Raw genomic sequence first — 14,821 nt, forward strand, 5'->3', positions numbered from 1 at the left:
AGCTCTTATAATACATTTACAACATTCCTTTCTCAGGGAGACTACTTTTTTGAAATTGAATTCAGGTTAGTCACACAATTTTGGGGCATTAAAAATATATTTTATTTGCTGATTAGGAAAGACTATCTCTTCTTATACTTATTACTATGAATATGTATTTTCTTGCAGCAAGCGTTAATGATGACTATCGTCAACTTGGCTCAGAACTTTGTTGGCAGTAACAATGTTAATCTGCTACAACCTATTGGTCAGTTTGGTACCAGGCTTCATGGTGGAAAGGATGCTGCCAGCCCTCGCTATATTTTCACCATGTTAAGGTAAACACAAATGTAAAGCTAAATGCATGCTTTTAAAAAGTCTTGTTATCAAACTAATCCTTTCACAACACTATATTTTTTTGTGGGAGAGGAATGGGGAAGGATAGGAATATTTTGATAGAAGCTAAAATTCCGCTTTACATCTGTAAGTGTGTTTTTGTACATGGATTTTTTTGATGATTTTCCATGCATAGAAGTGTTGTGGGGATTGTAGCTTTTAAGGAATTGAACTTTGAATCATAAGGCTGAAGACTGAAAATGTAGATCACTCAGATTAGTTACTGATCTTAAATTGTGACTTCTTGCAGAAGTAGCTTTCAGTTTCCCTGTTCAGTGTGAAATCTATTCAGTTTCACAATAGAAAGTGTATTGCTACCTGGTGATAAGTCCTGCAACTCAGCATAGACTTGAAAGTTGAGACGGATTCTTTTCCTTTCAGATGAGTTTCTTCATATCAAGCTAAATTACACGTACATAATTAATAATGAAGACGTAATTTAATGATGCTGATTTTTCACAGCTAATGCCTTGAAATTCAATTTGGCATGCAGAGTGTTAGAATGTGTTCCTTAATGTGAATTATAGTATTTTTATAAGTTATGTTGCTGCTTTTATTTCCTAATTTGTGATATTTTGCCTAAAATTCCTTGTAGTTTCTTCTTTTCCTCTAGTTGTAAACTTCGTACATAAGTATCAGGTTTTATTCCCTTTCCCATATATGTTCTTTCTGTAGCAACCCAGTTTTGTACGTTTTCCTTTTTGTATGAGGTGCCGGAAATCATATTCACCCAGGACAATGTTCTAGATGATCAAAAGGAGTCACCAGTAAAACTTCTGTAGAATTTTCAGAGACTGCTAGGCCTACAATTAAGCAATGAAGTTTTGCGACTATTTGCATGCTGTGTTGCTTTATTACTGGGTGACCTACTGTCACATTGAACTGTGTGTTCTGAATGCTTCAAAGAACAATATTTTTATAGATGTTAAATGTCATTAATTACTAGTGTATCGTGTACATGTGTTATTGTGAAGGAAACAAACATAATCTGTTATGAACGCACTCTTCCATTGGGAAGAACTTCCTTTTCTCAGGAGGTATGTACATTGTATTTTCAGCTTGAGAATGGCAAAGATAAAGGAATACATGAGAAATATCTACAAATAGATCATATCTGGTCCCATGGACTCTTGAGGCAGTATGTACTTTACTTACTGGACTTCAGATAAACAGTTTTCTTCATTTTCTTTTTTAAAGCCCTTTAGCAAGGCTGCTTTTTCCATCAGTGGATGACAACTTGCTTAAATTCCTTTATGATGACAACCAGCGTGTAGAGCCTGAATGGTATATTCCCATCATTCCTATGGTTTTAGTAAACGGAGCTGAAGGAATTGGTACCGGATGGGCTTGCAAACTTCCAAACTACGATACCAGAGAGATTGTAAACAATGTCAGACGAATGCTGGATGGCTTAGATCCCCACCCAATGGTAAAAATAGTAGTATATACTGGTATTTTATATGTTTGCTGTACTTACAAAGTTAATTCACATCACTCTAGAAATCCTTGATTATTGGAACATCTGAGTTGGATTGTCCCAGTAATTTTGTCTAGGAGCTTTACTTGACTGTTGGGATGAGGCTGGGGAAGTTCACCTTGAAGCAAAAACAATGCAATTTGTATTTTTCCAATTACTTCAGAGAACTTTTTCTTCAGTCTGCTGACTGTAAGCCTTCACAGTTGCAAGTCTTACATGGTAGTTATGACATGGCAGTAGAGTAAAAAGTTGAGGTACTACTACTTATCTTCAGCCAAACTTAACATTTTCTCTGTCTTGCCTGAATTGTACTTTCTTTTGTGTATCTGTAAGGATAGGAGAAGATATTGTCACTGTTCAAGAAAATCAGCAGCTTCTGAACTGCATCTAGCTTCTGTTCTTTTATTTAAAATTTTATACAAGTTTTGGAAGTGGTGCGTACTTGAAAAAAATTGCACAGGAAGGATACTTGGGTGAACCCAGAATATCTGTAACCAACAGATGAAATACAGATAATGTAACCTTTACTTTACAACTGATGGATATTGCTACTTTGCTGTGTTTACCAAGTCATAGAAGCAGAAACATCTTTTCTTCTCTTCTTAGATCACAGTTCACTGAGTGTGCAGTATCAATTTTCATGACATAGTGAATTTCCTTTTGCAAATTCTTGGGAACAATGAATAGATTTTTTTTTTTTTTAATTAATGCAATCCATTGCCCTTCCTTTAGGATTCCTAGGCCTTCTGTGTAGTCTCACAGTCAATTGAAGCTTCATTGTGGTTGAAAGAGGCAGTTCTGCCTCCATCTAGCTCCTTTCTGTATGCTGGTATGTGTTTGTGGCTGCATGGTAAGCTGGATAAGGGAATCAATTCAGTTAAAAAAAATTCCCCACCCTGGTAGTTACTTTTTAAACTGGATGGGTTCCACTATCTTTGCCAAACAGCACAAGAATGAAAAAATGGTTAGGGGAGGTAGCACAACTTCTGTAAAGTTACTGTGAAACTGGGGTGTTAATCTGCTTTCTGTCATGCTTTATCTGTGGTTGCAGTTTTCTTTAAAAAAGAAAAAAACCCAAAAAACCCCACAAACAAAACCCCACCACCTCACTGGGTTCAGCTGCATCTTCTTAATCATGTGTCTACTCTGTAGATATTAAGATACTTGCTCCTGTCGCTTGCATGTGTGTATTCAGTTTTTTAGGTAGTATTTTTCCTATGACTTAAGTTTTTCACAGGCATGAGAGGCTGGTTGATGGATTAGTGCAATATAAAGTGATAGCTGTATGGTGTATGGGAAACAAATACTTTTCCGACGTTTTATTGTAAAGATTGTTACCACTTTGCTATTTGTTTTCAATTCCAGCTCCCAAACTACAAAAACTTCAAAGGAACCATTCAGGAACTTGGTCAAAACCAGTATGTAGTCAGTGGTGAAATATTTGTGGTGGACAGGAACACAGTAGAAATTACAGAGCTTCCTGTAAGGACATGGACCCAGGTAAGTAACAGTAAAATACATTTACATAAAAACAAAAAAACCCCAAAAAGCTCCTTATTAAATTATTTAATCCTACATCCGGATGAACTTTTAATACAATTTCTGATGATTATACATACATGGAAGGGAACGTGGTTTCATTCTTTTGTGTGCCTTTGTAGAAGATGGTTTTCTACTTGTGCCATCTACTGTCCATACTACAAAGAATACCTGCTTCTCCTGTGGAATTAATATTTAATTTCCTTTTTCTTTTGAGTAGACTTTTCTGTCCATGTTAGATGCCTCTTTTATACTGGTTCTGTAAATTATAACTGGTATCAGATGTAATGCACAAAGCTTTGAAATCTTATGTTGTTCATTTGGCTTAAGTAATTAGGGATTTTAAGAAGTGTTTCTGGTTTTTGCTACCCCATTTTTAATAGGTGTACAAAGAACAGGTTCTAGAACCTATGTTGAATGGGACTGAAAAAACTCCAGCATTAATTTCTGACTATAAGGAATACCACACTGATACGACTGTGAAATTTGTTGTGAAGATGACAGAAGAAAAACTTGCACAGGCAGAAGCTGCTGGATTGCACAAAGTTTTTAAGCTTCAAACAAGTCTTACTTGTAATTCTATGGTAACTTTTTCATGTTTGGCTATCAGAATCCTTACAGTTGCTTGTTATAAATTCAAATGTTTTTTTAGTGTACTTTGGTACTTGGTATTGAACAGTGTATTGTGTATATGAAATTGTTTGAATCGTAGAAAATAGTAGTGATGACAAATATTAAGTCAATATGGATCAGCAAATCCATTTTAGTCCTGATGAATCTTTCAAATCAAATTAGACAGGCTCAGGGTGGTTGGTTTCCTGTAACTGAAAATTTCCTGTGTAGCTAACCAAAAATGGTTAATGTAAAGTAGATCATACAAATAACTTTCTGCCATATTATAATTAGATTTGAGTTTTAAACTTGAGACAAGTTACATTTTCAAAATTGCATTTTACGCAGGACTATTACTCCTCTATTAGGAGTTAAATGATCCAATGCTTCCACCAACATAAATCCCATTTTACGTTGTAAGGTATAGAAAACACTATCCTTAAGCTGCTGAAGACATAATAGTGATGTAAATTACTTATATGGTTTATTCTGCTTCTAGCAAGATGGGAGTAAGAATGCGAATAAATGTATGTCTGTCTATTGCGAGTGGGATTTGAATTGTAAGATAATTTCTGCCAGAATATTTCCAAACAACCTGTTTTTACAGAGACTGAAAAAACAGTTCTATTTTTTTTATGGCAGATACTACTTTCGGATATTATCACAAAGCAAAAATACCATTACTGTTGCTATTATCGTATAAATCAAAAGCTATGTGAAAATAGATTAAAAATAAATTAAAGCATGGAATTGGAAGACGAAAAAGGCCTTGCTCAACCCATTTTGTAGATTGTGCTTGAAAAGCGAATCTACCAAATCAAGGTGATAGTATTTCTCACAGGTTTAACCAACCGTCTGAACTACTGTGAAAATCTGTCTTCAAATTAATGTTTAATAGAGTACAAAAAGTTTTGCAGCTTAATACTGCATTTTCTGCCTACTGAAATAAATGGTAAGGGCTGCTTTCTGTGTATGTGTAGGAATTAATCTGCCCTAGTGTAAGCATCTTGAAGTTATGTGAGCTAGTTGTTGTTCACGCAACTCTCAAATAGGTACTTCAGGTGGATGAATTGCCTCTAGAGGGGCTTATTTCTTTCAGTTGACGGTAGAGGGCGCCTAGGGTGATCAGATCACCTATAAATGTCTAAACTGGAGATACCAGAAGTCAGGCAGGATTGATTCCACCTATGATGTAAAAATGATTTCTTACTTTGTTAGTGCTTGAACTTGAAGGGTGTCAGTTTTCACAGATGAAAAGTGGCAGATTTCACAGCTGAACGGAAAGATTATTAAAGATGCTTTTCAACTGTGAATCATCAGGTGCTACGGAACTTGTGCTTTAATATTTAGATAAAATTAGTCATTCAACTGAATTCAGGCATATTTCTCTATATAGCTGTCTTCCTGTTCGAACGTGTTACCATAAATCTCATCTTAAATCTACTTGTGAATAAAAATAAAATCTATCCAGCTATGTGCTGTGTAGTTCCATAGTAAGTTTTGAGTTCACAGTCTTCAAAATACTGCTTTTTGTGTGGTGCATGTATATGTGCAATAGAAATAAACTCATACACAAAGGTTAACAAAGTTTGAGTTATGCAATCTCTCTCAAGCAGTATATTATGTATTTTATAGGTGCTATTTGATCACATGGGATGTTTAAAGAAGTATGAAACTGTGCAAGACATCTTGAAGGAGTTCTTCGATTTGCGATTACATTATTATAGTTTACGCAAGGAATGGCTTGTGGGAATGTTGGGTGCAGAATCTACTAAGCTTAACAATCAAGCTCGTTTCATTCTAGAGAAGATACAAGGAAAAATTACCATAGGTGAGTAAATGCAAGTTAGAATTGGTAACAATGGGGGAAAATCTGGAAATTATTTAATAGTAGAATGTACTTGCATGTAAGACATTTATTCTCATGACGCTGATTTTTTTTTTCTTCCCCCTCATCCCCCCTTGGGTTGTGTGTGTGTGTCTTGTAGAGAACAGATCAAAAAGAGATTTGATTCAGATGTTGGTTCAGAGAGGTTATGAATCCGATCCAGTAAAAGCCTGGAAAGAAGCACAAGAAAAGGTAATAATCTGAAATCTCTGGATATATTTGATGTTGTTAATGTTATAAATTATATTCGTTTATTCAGATGCTTGTTTTCTAGTAGTCTAACTTAATTTATAACACACATAACACTTTAAAAAGGTTGTTCATTACTCCTTATGGGCTTCCATTTTTAAAAATACATTAAACTTGTACAAAAATATTGTCACATAGTATTGGTATTATATATGGATAATTCTTAGAAGAAAACTAGATAATACAAGTCTGAAAATGAGAATGCAGAGGATTGAATTTCTTAACATACCCAAATCAAAACTAGCAACTTGATTTCTGACTGGCTGATACATAAAATGCTGCATCAGTTACCCCACACATATAACTGATTTTCCCCTTATTATTTATTTGTCACATGATTGCAAAAATGTAATTATTTATTTTCTGTAATGAAACATGAATATTATAAAGCTATGACTTTTGAACTTACTTTAATAAATTTGACCTTGACCTATATTTATTTCTGCTTTTTTAAAACCCGAGAGTTTTTTTTATTGTTCCAAAAGAGATACGTGACAAGCTTAATTTCATGCTTTACCATGGAAGGATGAAACTAATGATTAAATAATCCAGCTATAGAAGGTCACAGGAACACGGCCTTTAGGAAAGGTCCAGAAAAATGTTAAGGTTATTGAATCTATGGGGGCACACCTTGCTACTCTATGATGGTGCTTTGGAACAGTGTTACAGTTCATGCATAGAGCTAAGATTATTAATACTTGTAATTGTAAATATTTCACTTTAGGCAGCAGAAGAGGAGGACCCACAGAACCCAAATGATGATGCGTCCTCTGCTTCTGGCTCAACTTCTGGCCCTGACTTTAACTATATCTTAAACATGTCTCTGTGGTCACTCACGAAAGAGAAAGTAGAAGAGTTAATTAAGCAGAGAGATTCAAAGGTTGGTACACCATGGAAGGCTTGTTCTGAAATGATACAGTAATTACTGATGTGTCGAATTGTCAATGTCCATTTTCAATAGTATTTACTTTTAATTGTAACTTAGTAACTTACATTCTATATACTACTTTCATGTTTTAGGAGAGAGAACTAAATGATCTTAAAAGGAAATCTTCTTCAGATCTCTGGAAAGAAGATTTAGCAGCCTTTGTTGAAGAGCTTGAAGTATGTTTTATTTTACGTATCTTTCAAAAAATATTAAATTTAAATTAATTAAAAGCATTAATTAATTAATAAGTATTAAAATTTAAGCAAAAAATAATAAAAAATACCACATTTTGGATTAAAAGCAGAGAGACCCCCCAAATAAGTGGGAGATCAATATTGGGTATTTGTGTTCCTAGTTGTGTTCCTCAGGAATTGTCTCTTGCATCTATACAATTCAATGTTTTTTCCAAGTCAGTGATGATAGAAGAAAAATGACAAGGAGGAAATTTGTTTTCAGATGACAAAAAAATGGAGTAGTAACTGGTAATAGTAATAATTATAGTAGTTCTACATGATCTAATTGGTTGTGAGGCAGTAAGTATTGTCAAATGCAAAGCTGTTGATGTAGGAACAAAGCGTGTAGATGATAAGTACTAATGAGGGGCTCTCACTTTGCCTCATCAGTAACTGTGGAAAAAGGTGAAGTCCTATTGGTGGGTAACTTGCTGAGCCTCAGCTTTAAATGTTGACTGAAAAGGGCTGATGTAATCTTTTGAAGTGACACAGGATAATAGAAATAAGACGTTTGTTTTATTTCTCTGTGTGTTCGTGGTACAGCTGCAATTGGAAGTGTTTTGTTCGGATGTCTGTATTTCAGCTATATGTTCATACTGTGAAAAAAGTTGATTAAAGGACTGGAAAATGTACCTTAAAAATGACGCTAGAAACCAGCTGCTTAAATTAAATGCTGAAATACTGAAAAGTTACATCAGTACCCAGACACATATATGAGAAGTAGAAACTTGATAAAAGAAAGATTTTCAGTGTCCAAAAGTTTGTGTTCATTTAATCTTAAATAAAAGTGTAGTTTTTAACTGTACAGGGTAATGAAGAATTTACCAAGATTAAGTGGTTGGTTTTCCGTTACTGGAAGGTCTGTTACAATTCAAGTGAGAATTAAGGGAAGTCTTATGCTCCATGTTAAGAGGAGATGAATCTTAAATAATCACCATGTTGCACTTTGTCCTCATTAAAAAAGAATGTGTTCCCCCCACCCCGCCCCGCTTGTTTGTTAGAAAGTAGAAGCACAGGAAAGAGAAGATGTTTTGGCTGGCATGGTGGGCAAACCAATAAAGGGCAAAGTTGGTAAACCCAAGATGAAGAAACTTCAGTTGGAAGAGACCATGCCGTCACCATTTGGCAGAAGAATAGTTCCACAGATTACATCTGCCATGAAAGCTGATGCCAGTAGGAAATTGCTGAAAAAGAAAAAGGTAAATCAAAACTATTGCTATAGTTATTTATTATTTAACTGCTGTAGTTTTCTAATCTGGTAGCATAAATTCAAACGGCTAGACCTCATTAATTCTGTATTTATATTGTTTTGCTGGCCTAATGCATGAAGGAGTTAATACTGGATTTCTTTTACATTTGCAAGCCTCTTGTGACTACTTATTGTTCAAGTGTTTTTATTGAGATTTCTTCTTTCCAAGAGTGTTCAACAAATGACAATATACTAGTCTATTTTCATTTATTATCTTCTACAAAACTATTCCAGTTCTATCTTGAAATATAGAGGTGTAATTTATTTTGTTTTGCCCAACTTTTTTATATTTTTAGGGTGAAACTGATTCTTTAGCAATAAAAATGGAATTTGATGAAGAATTTGGTGGTGTGCCAGCTGAAGGTGGTGGGGATGACTCACTGAATACATCAGCCACAGCAACTAAAACCCCTAAACCTAAGAGAGAGAAGAAGGAGCCTGGTAAGATCCTTACACAGTCATAGTTAACCTTAGCTGTGTATACTAATTGGACATTAAATATATTTTTAACACATAGTGAGAAGGAAAATATACCACAATAATCACTATTTCATATGATTTTCTTCCCTAAAGAGATATGTGGAAAGTACTTGAAAGTACTCTGCTGAAATTTCAGCAATGTTAGCTGCTTTTCTGGGGTGGTGGATCTTAACATTTTCTACATTCGATTTTTTGGGAGGTCTAAATCTTTGAATTTGTGAGTAGAAAAATAGATTATTTTTACATAATTAGACTAATTCTGTGCAAACTGGAATTTCTAGTTTGCATGCTCTCTGACGTTGAAGGACATGGCACTCACCTTCAGTCTGAGTAATAGTATAGATGGTAAAACTTGATTAAATAAATATATTTTCCTATTGACATACTTAGTTATTCTGACTTTTAAAAAGTTATGCATGTTATGGCTTGGCAGACTAACCAATGTCTATGCTAACTTTCTTTTTTCCTCTCTTAGAAGGAATTTATTATTACTGTTTGAGAAATACATAGTAATGGGGGTGCATGTGGTGGGTTGACCCAGGCTGGACGCCAGGTGCCCACTAAAGCCACTCTATCACTCCCCTCCTCAGCTGGACAGGAGAGAGAAAGTACAACGAAACGCTTGTGGGTCGAGATAAGGACAGGGAGAGATCGCTCACCAATTACTGTCATGGGCAAAACAGACTTGACTTGGGGAAACTAGTTTAATTTATTACCAATCAAATCAGAGTAGGATAATGAGAAAATAAAACCAAATCTTAAAACACCTTCCCCCACCCCTCCCTTCTTCCTGGGCTCAACTTCACTCCCGAATTCTCTATCTCCTCTCCCCAAGTGGCGCAGGAGGACGGGGAATGGGGGTTGTGGTCAATTCATCACATGTTGTCTCTGCTGCTCCTTCCTCCTCAAGGGGGGACTCCTCACACTCTTCCCCTGCTCCAGCATGAGGTCCCTCCCACGGGAGACAGTCCTCCACAAACTTCTCCATCATGAGTCCTTCCCATGGCTGCAGTTCTTCACGAACTGCTCCAGCGTGGGTCCTTTCCACGGGGTGCAGTCCTTTAGGAACAGACTGCTCCAGCGTGGGTCCCCCACGGGGTCACAAGTCCTGCTAGCAAACCTGCTGCAGCGTGGGCTCCTTTCTCTCTACGGGTCCACAGGTCCTGCCAGGAGCCTGCTCCAGCGTGGGCTTCCCACGGGGTCAAAGCCTCCTTTGGGTGCATCCACCTGCTCCGGTATGGGGTCCTCCACGGGCTGCAGGTGGATATCTGCTCCACCATTAACCTCCATGGGCTGCAGGGGGACAGCCTGCCTCACCATGGTCTTCACCACGGGCTGCAGGGAATCTCTGCTCTGGCACCTGGAGCACCTCCTCCCCCTCCTTCTTCACTGACCTTGGTGTCTGCAGGGCTGTTTCTCTCTCAGATTCTCACTCCTCTCTCTGGCTGCGGTTGCTGTTGTGCAGCAGTTTTTTTCCCCTTCTTCAATATGTTATCCCAGAGGTGCTACCACCGTTGCTGATGGGCTCGGCCTTGGCCAGCGATGGGTCCATCTTGGAGCCGGCTGGCATTGGCTCTATTGGACACAGGGGAAGTTTCTAGCAGCTTCTCACAGAAGCCACCCGTGTAGCTCCCCTGCTACCGAAACCTTGCCGTACAAACCCAATACAGGGCAGCAACAAAAAAGAAAGCTAAAGACAGAAGAGAAGGTTTAAGTGTGAGGTTTTTTTTTTAAAAAAAAAGGCATAAAAAGTGGTTACTCAAATACCTCTTCTGAGATAAGATCTGGTTTTAATTATTCAGGGGATTATCCAACCTGAATAGATTAACTGAGTACAGTTATGACTGTGGTGTCTACATGCAGCTCAAATCTACCCTAGCTGCTGTTTAGCCAGAGCCAATTAGCCCAGCTTGACCTGAGCTTGCTCTGCAACTGACTGACCGCATTGTTACCCCCCAAGAGGGTATCCTCTGCTTCCCATGTTAAGTGGATTTTTCCAATAACTGTTTCTGATCATGTTTTCTCAATAATGGAAAACTGCTTGTTCTTTTCTTGGAAAACCCCAGCAACCTTTAAAAAAAGGGAAGTTTGACTGCAGAGCACCTAAAACTTCAAATTAGAGACTTTTGTGTTTTTCAGTCATAAAACAAATTTGTTTGGCAGCAGCAGGTGAGGTTCTGTGTGAAATCACTTTATCAAGTTAAACTTTTCTTCAGGAAGGAGAAGAAAATTTACAACATTTAAAGGACAACTTTTTAAGATAAAAATTTATGCTAAATTTATGATCATAAATGATTAGAAAAGATGAAAATATTTTTTTACCCTGACTGTAGTAAATTTTTTAACTTGTGGCAGGTACTAGGGTAAGAAGAACACCATCATCTACAAAGTCCAGTGCAAAAAAAGTGAAGAAACGAAACCCATGGTCAGATGATGAATCCAAGTCTGAAAGTGACTTAGAAGAGAATGAGCCCGTGATTATTCCAAGGGACTCTCTGCTTAGGAGAGCTGCAGGTACCCAAGCTTTTGTGAATTGCACGTTGTGACTGAAAGTTTAAATTACAAACCTACATTTTCCTTTGACCATAGCCTTCCTTTAGAAGTTCATCTCCTACAGATAGCTTGCATTACATTTTCTTCACTGTGCGGTTAATGAAAAAATTCTTAATGTCAAGACCAGGAACTTAAGAGTTGACATGAAAGATTTTGTAACTTGGTCCAGAAATCTTTTCCCTTATTCTAAACACTAGAGGAGAAATTACTCACAAAACTAGTGAATTATACAAGAAATAGACAAGATAATACCATTACAAACAAAAAAATTACTCTAATGCAATTATACTGTTAAATAAGGCCCAAAAGCCCAAATGGCTAGTAAAAATTTATCAAAAAAATTCTGAACAGTCCATGAAAAGCAAAAATATCAGAGACTGAAAGTTTGGAAAATATATAAATATTTGATAGTTTAAGAAAAACACACAGATTTTTCTGGAAAATTGTTGATCAATTTTTCAGGCACTTGATTAGGAAGAATGTTCAAATGATAGATTCAAGAAAACCTCGATTTTAAGTGAAGGATTCTCATTCCTTAAAAGTACTTATACAGCGGTGTCATTATAATGCCGTTAGCTGAAGGTATCTGAGCAAGCCACAAGTAGTGTTAGATGTTTGGTAACACTTTAAATTATGTCCCTTTATTCTTCCAGGCTCAAACAAGTTTCTTTTTCCCCAGCCTTTTGTCTTGTATACTCTGAGGCAGGGATTGTTTAGTGACTTCCACTTTAATTTATTTATGTGTTAACATAATCAACTATCTTGAAATGTGTATATATGTGATTTTTTTTTTAGCTGAGAGGCCCAAGTACACTTTTGATTTCTCAGAAGAAGAAGATGATGCTGATGATGATGATGATGCCAACAATAACAATGATTTGGATGAGCTCAAAGTAAAAGCCTCTCCAGTTACAAATGACAGAGAGGATGAGTTTGTTCCCTCAGACAGTTTAGAAAAGGATGAATATGATTTCTCCCCAGCCAAATCAAAGCCATCTCCAGAGTAAGTACTGTAACTCAGCAGTATTTCTTTACTAATAATTTTCTTGAATGCAGAACTCTCTGGACAAAACTGAGAAACGTCAACCTGTTACTACTCTTACATATACCACGTAAAGTAAAATTTATACATTTCTGGGGAGGAATTCAAGCATATGTTATCTCAGCCTTGCAATTGACCTATGCAGAGGTAAACACGACTTCCAAAATTATGGTACGCTGTCAGTAATACATCTGTTAAACTGCATTTTGTAAGATTCTCCGTTTTCCATCTTGTGCCAGTCTGGTATACAGAACTATTGAAAAAAAAGCAATTCCGTTAATTTTAAATGCCTGAAGTTCGTGACTGAATGGTGATGTTAAGGGTTTGACTGCTGCAAGCATATACAAAAATGCTAGAAATGCTTTGTAGTACTAAAACAGGAATTTAATCTCATAGGGATATTATAATGTCTACATACTTCAGTATGTAGTTAATGCAATTCATACAATTTCTTTTTCCTGTTTGGAAGTAGAAAAATGTCTCAAGACAAGAAGAATCAAGATTTTGGGAATATCTTCTCTTTTCCGTCTTACTCACAGAAGACAGATGATGGTGAGCTTGTTTTCACTGATCTATTTAATCTTATAGCAACTGTTATGGAACATATTAGGGAGTGTGGTATACACAAACTTCACACAGTTAGTGTGTGTCTATAACAGTAGTTATAGAAGGATGCCCAGATTTCTAAAGGGAAAAGGGGAAGGAGGTTCTGATCCTCAGAGGAACAAAGCCTGTATCATAGATAAGAAAGTCACAGTACATCCATAGCCTAGTTGTAGTATCAGAAGCACTTTTTTGAGCTTAATTTTGACTGTAATTAATACTGATGATTTAAAATATGGAGTGAATCTTATTCTAAACATACTCTGTGGTTGTAGATACAACAAAATTGGACAGTGATGAAGAGGATTCTGCTCCTGTCTTCTCATCATCTTTTGCCCCAAAACAAACAGAGAAAATTCCAAGTAAAACAGTAGCTGCTAAAAAGGGTACGTATAGGATTGTCCTGTAAGCCAATCCATTTATTTAAAACTCATCTCCTCCACCTTTGCATTGTCTCTTCACATCTTCAGAGTGGAAACTGCATTCGTTTATTTTGAACTCAGTGAAATTCAGCGTAAGTGTGAACTTCTTCCAGCTCCTTATTGATACTAATTTCTTTCTTTCCCCTGGCTACTGTAGTGTCAAAACTTAATACTTTCCACGTATGGAGTTGGTGTTCAGCCTTTGATTTGTTTAACTAATGGGAGGTTTTCACCCTCAGGGAATAAGTGAAACATGATGACTTTGGGGTTGAAGATAGTCTTCTATAATGGATCTAACTAACTTACTTTAAAAGGAAGGAGAGCAAGGGCAAAGGAGGAATCCCCAAGAAATATTTATGTCCTAAGTAGGCTATCACAGTAAGTTCCACTTGGCACAGTTGTTTTTCTTCTTGAAATGGAGGATGAAAGGCTCTCCTCAAACTTCACAAGTGTAAATTCTTTCAATTATTAGTCAGGCCTTTAGAACTGGCATCTTGCAGGATCCTACATTGTGGAATTAAGGACAATTCCAAGAAGAGCGTGTTTATTATTTAGATTTGTTTCTGTGGCCGTGCTTGGGTATTTGTAGGAATAAGTTTTTTTTGCTCTGTCTACCTTGGGGAATATTGGTTTATCAGTTGTTAGTGTTTCTTCTAAGGAAAGGCTTTCACTCGTTTCTAAATGTGTTTTAAAGATCATACTAGATACTTGCCATAGTTAGTGGTGAAAATTATGTTTATTCTTACCTAATAGTAGTTTAAATAGGTTGTAAAATACAGTTCTTAGGACATGATAGGCTGGGAATTTTGTTGCTTTCAGATCTTTCTTCCTGTATGTCTTTCAGATAATTTCCTTTTTTCTTGCTCAATCCTCTGTCCTCTGAAAGCATTTTTTTTCCTGTGATACCATGACCTCTGTTTTTTACAACTTTTTTTGACCAACTTGCAGCTGAACTTAATGTATTAATTCTTTCCAAGAAAGATATCTCAAGGAAATCTGCAAGAAAGCAGACAGTTACAATAGTTAACTTACTCTTTTAAAAATGAGAAAAAAAAAATCTTGCGATATATATTAGGTACCAGTGAATTGGAGCATCTTTTCATCCTCTCCCCCATTGCTTCCCTATTTCTAAGCTCTTTCTTGCTGCATTGTGTCTAATCTAATTTGTAAA

The 14,821-nt window shown here is 36.4% G+C and overlaps 1 protein-coding gene across 5 annotated transcripts in view; it reads left to right on the top strand.

The window, feature by feature from the left end:
• Positions 1–14,821, top strand: part of TOP2B (DNA topoisomerase II beta) — a 67,265-nt gene that overhangs the window by 47,362 nt on the left and 5,082 nt on the right. For 4 of the 5 annotated variants that reach the window (XM_075143390.1, XM_075143388.1, XM_075143391.1 and 1 more), the window contains 14 exons: positions 169–317; positions 1,573–1,804; positions 3,218–3,352; positions 3,775–3,975; positions 5,639–5,834; positions 5,992–6,083; positions 6,865–7,020; positions 7,161–7,244; positions 8,303–8,500; positions 8,847–8,991; positions 11,386–11,544; positions 12,379–12,586; positions 13,095–13,177; positions 13,504–13,614. In XM_075143390.1, the coding sequence (XP_074999491.1) occupies positions 169–317; positions 1,573–1,804; positions 3,218–3,352; positions 3,775–3,975; positions 5,639–5,834; positions 5,992–6,083; positions 6,865–7,020; positions 7,161–7,244; positions 8,303–8,500; positions 8,847–8,991; positions 11,386–11,544; positions 12,379–12,586; positions 13,095–13,177; positions 13,504–13,614 (2,149 nt within the window). The remainder of the gene's footprint in view (positions 1–168; positions 318–1,572; positions 1,805–3,217; positions 3,353–3,774; positions 3,976–5,638; positions 5,835–5,991; positions 6,084–6,864; positions 7,021–7,160; positions 7,245–8,302; positions 8,501–8,846; positions 8,992–11,385; positions 11,545–12,378; positions 12,587–13,094; positions 13,178–13,503; positions 13,615–14,821) is intronic. The other variant, XM_075143389.1, reaches the window with a different exon arrangement.

This window comes from Calonectris borealis, chromosome 2 (genome assembly GCF_964195595.1).
Source record: "Calonectris borealis chromosome 2, bCalBor7.hap1.2, whole genome shotgun sequence".
NCBI lineage: Eukaryota > Metazoa > Chordata > Aves > Procellariiformes > Procellariidae > Calonectris > Calonectris borealis.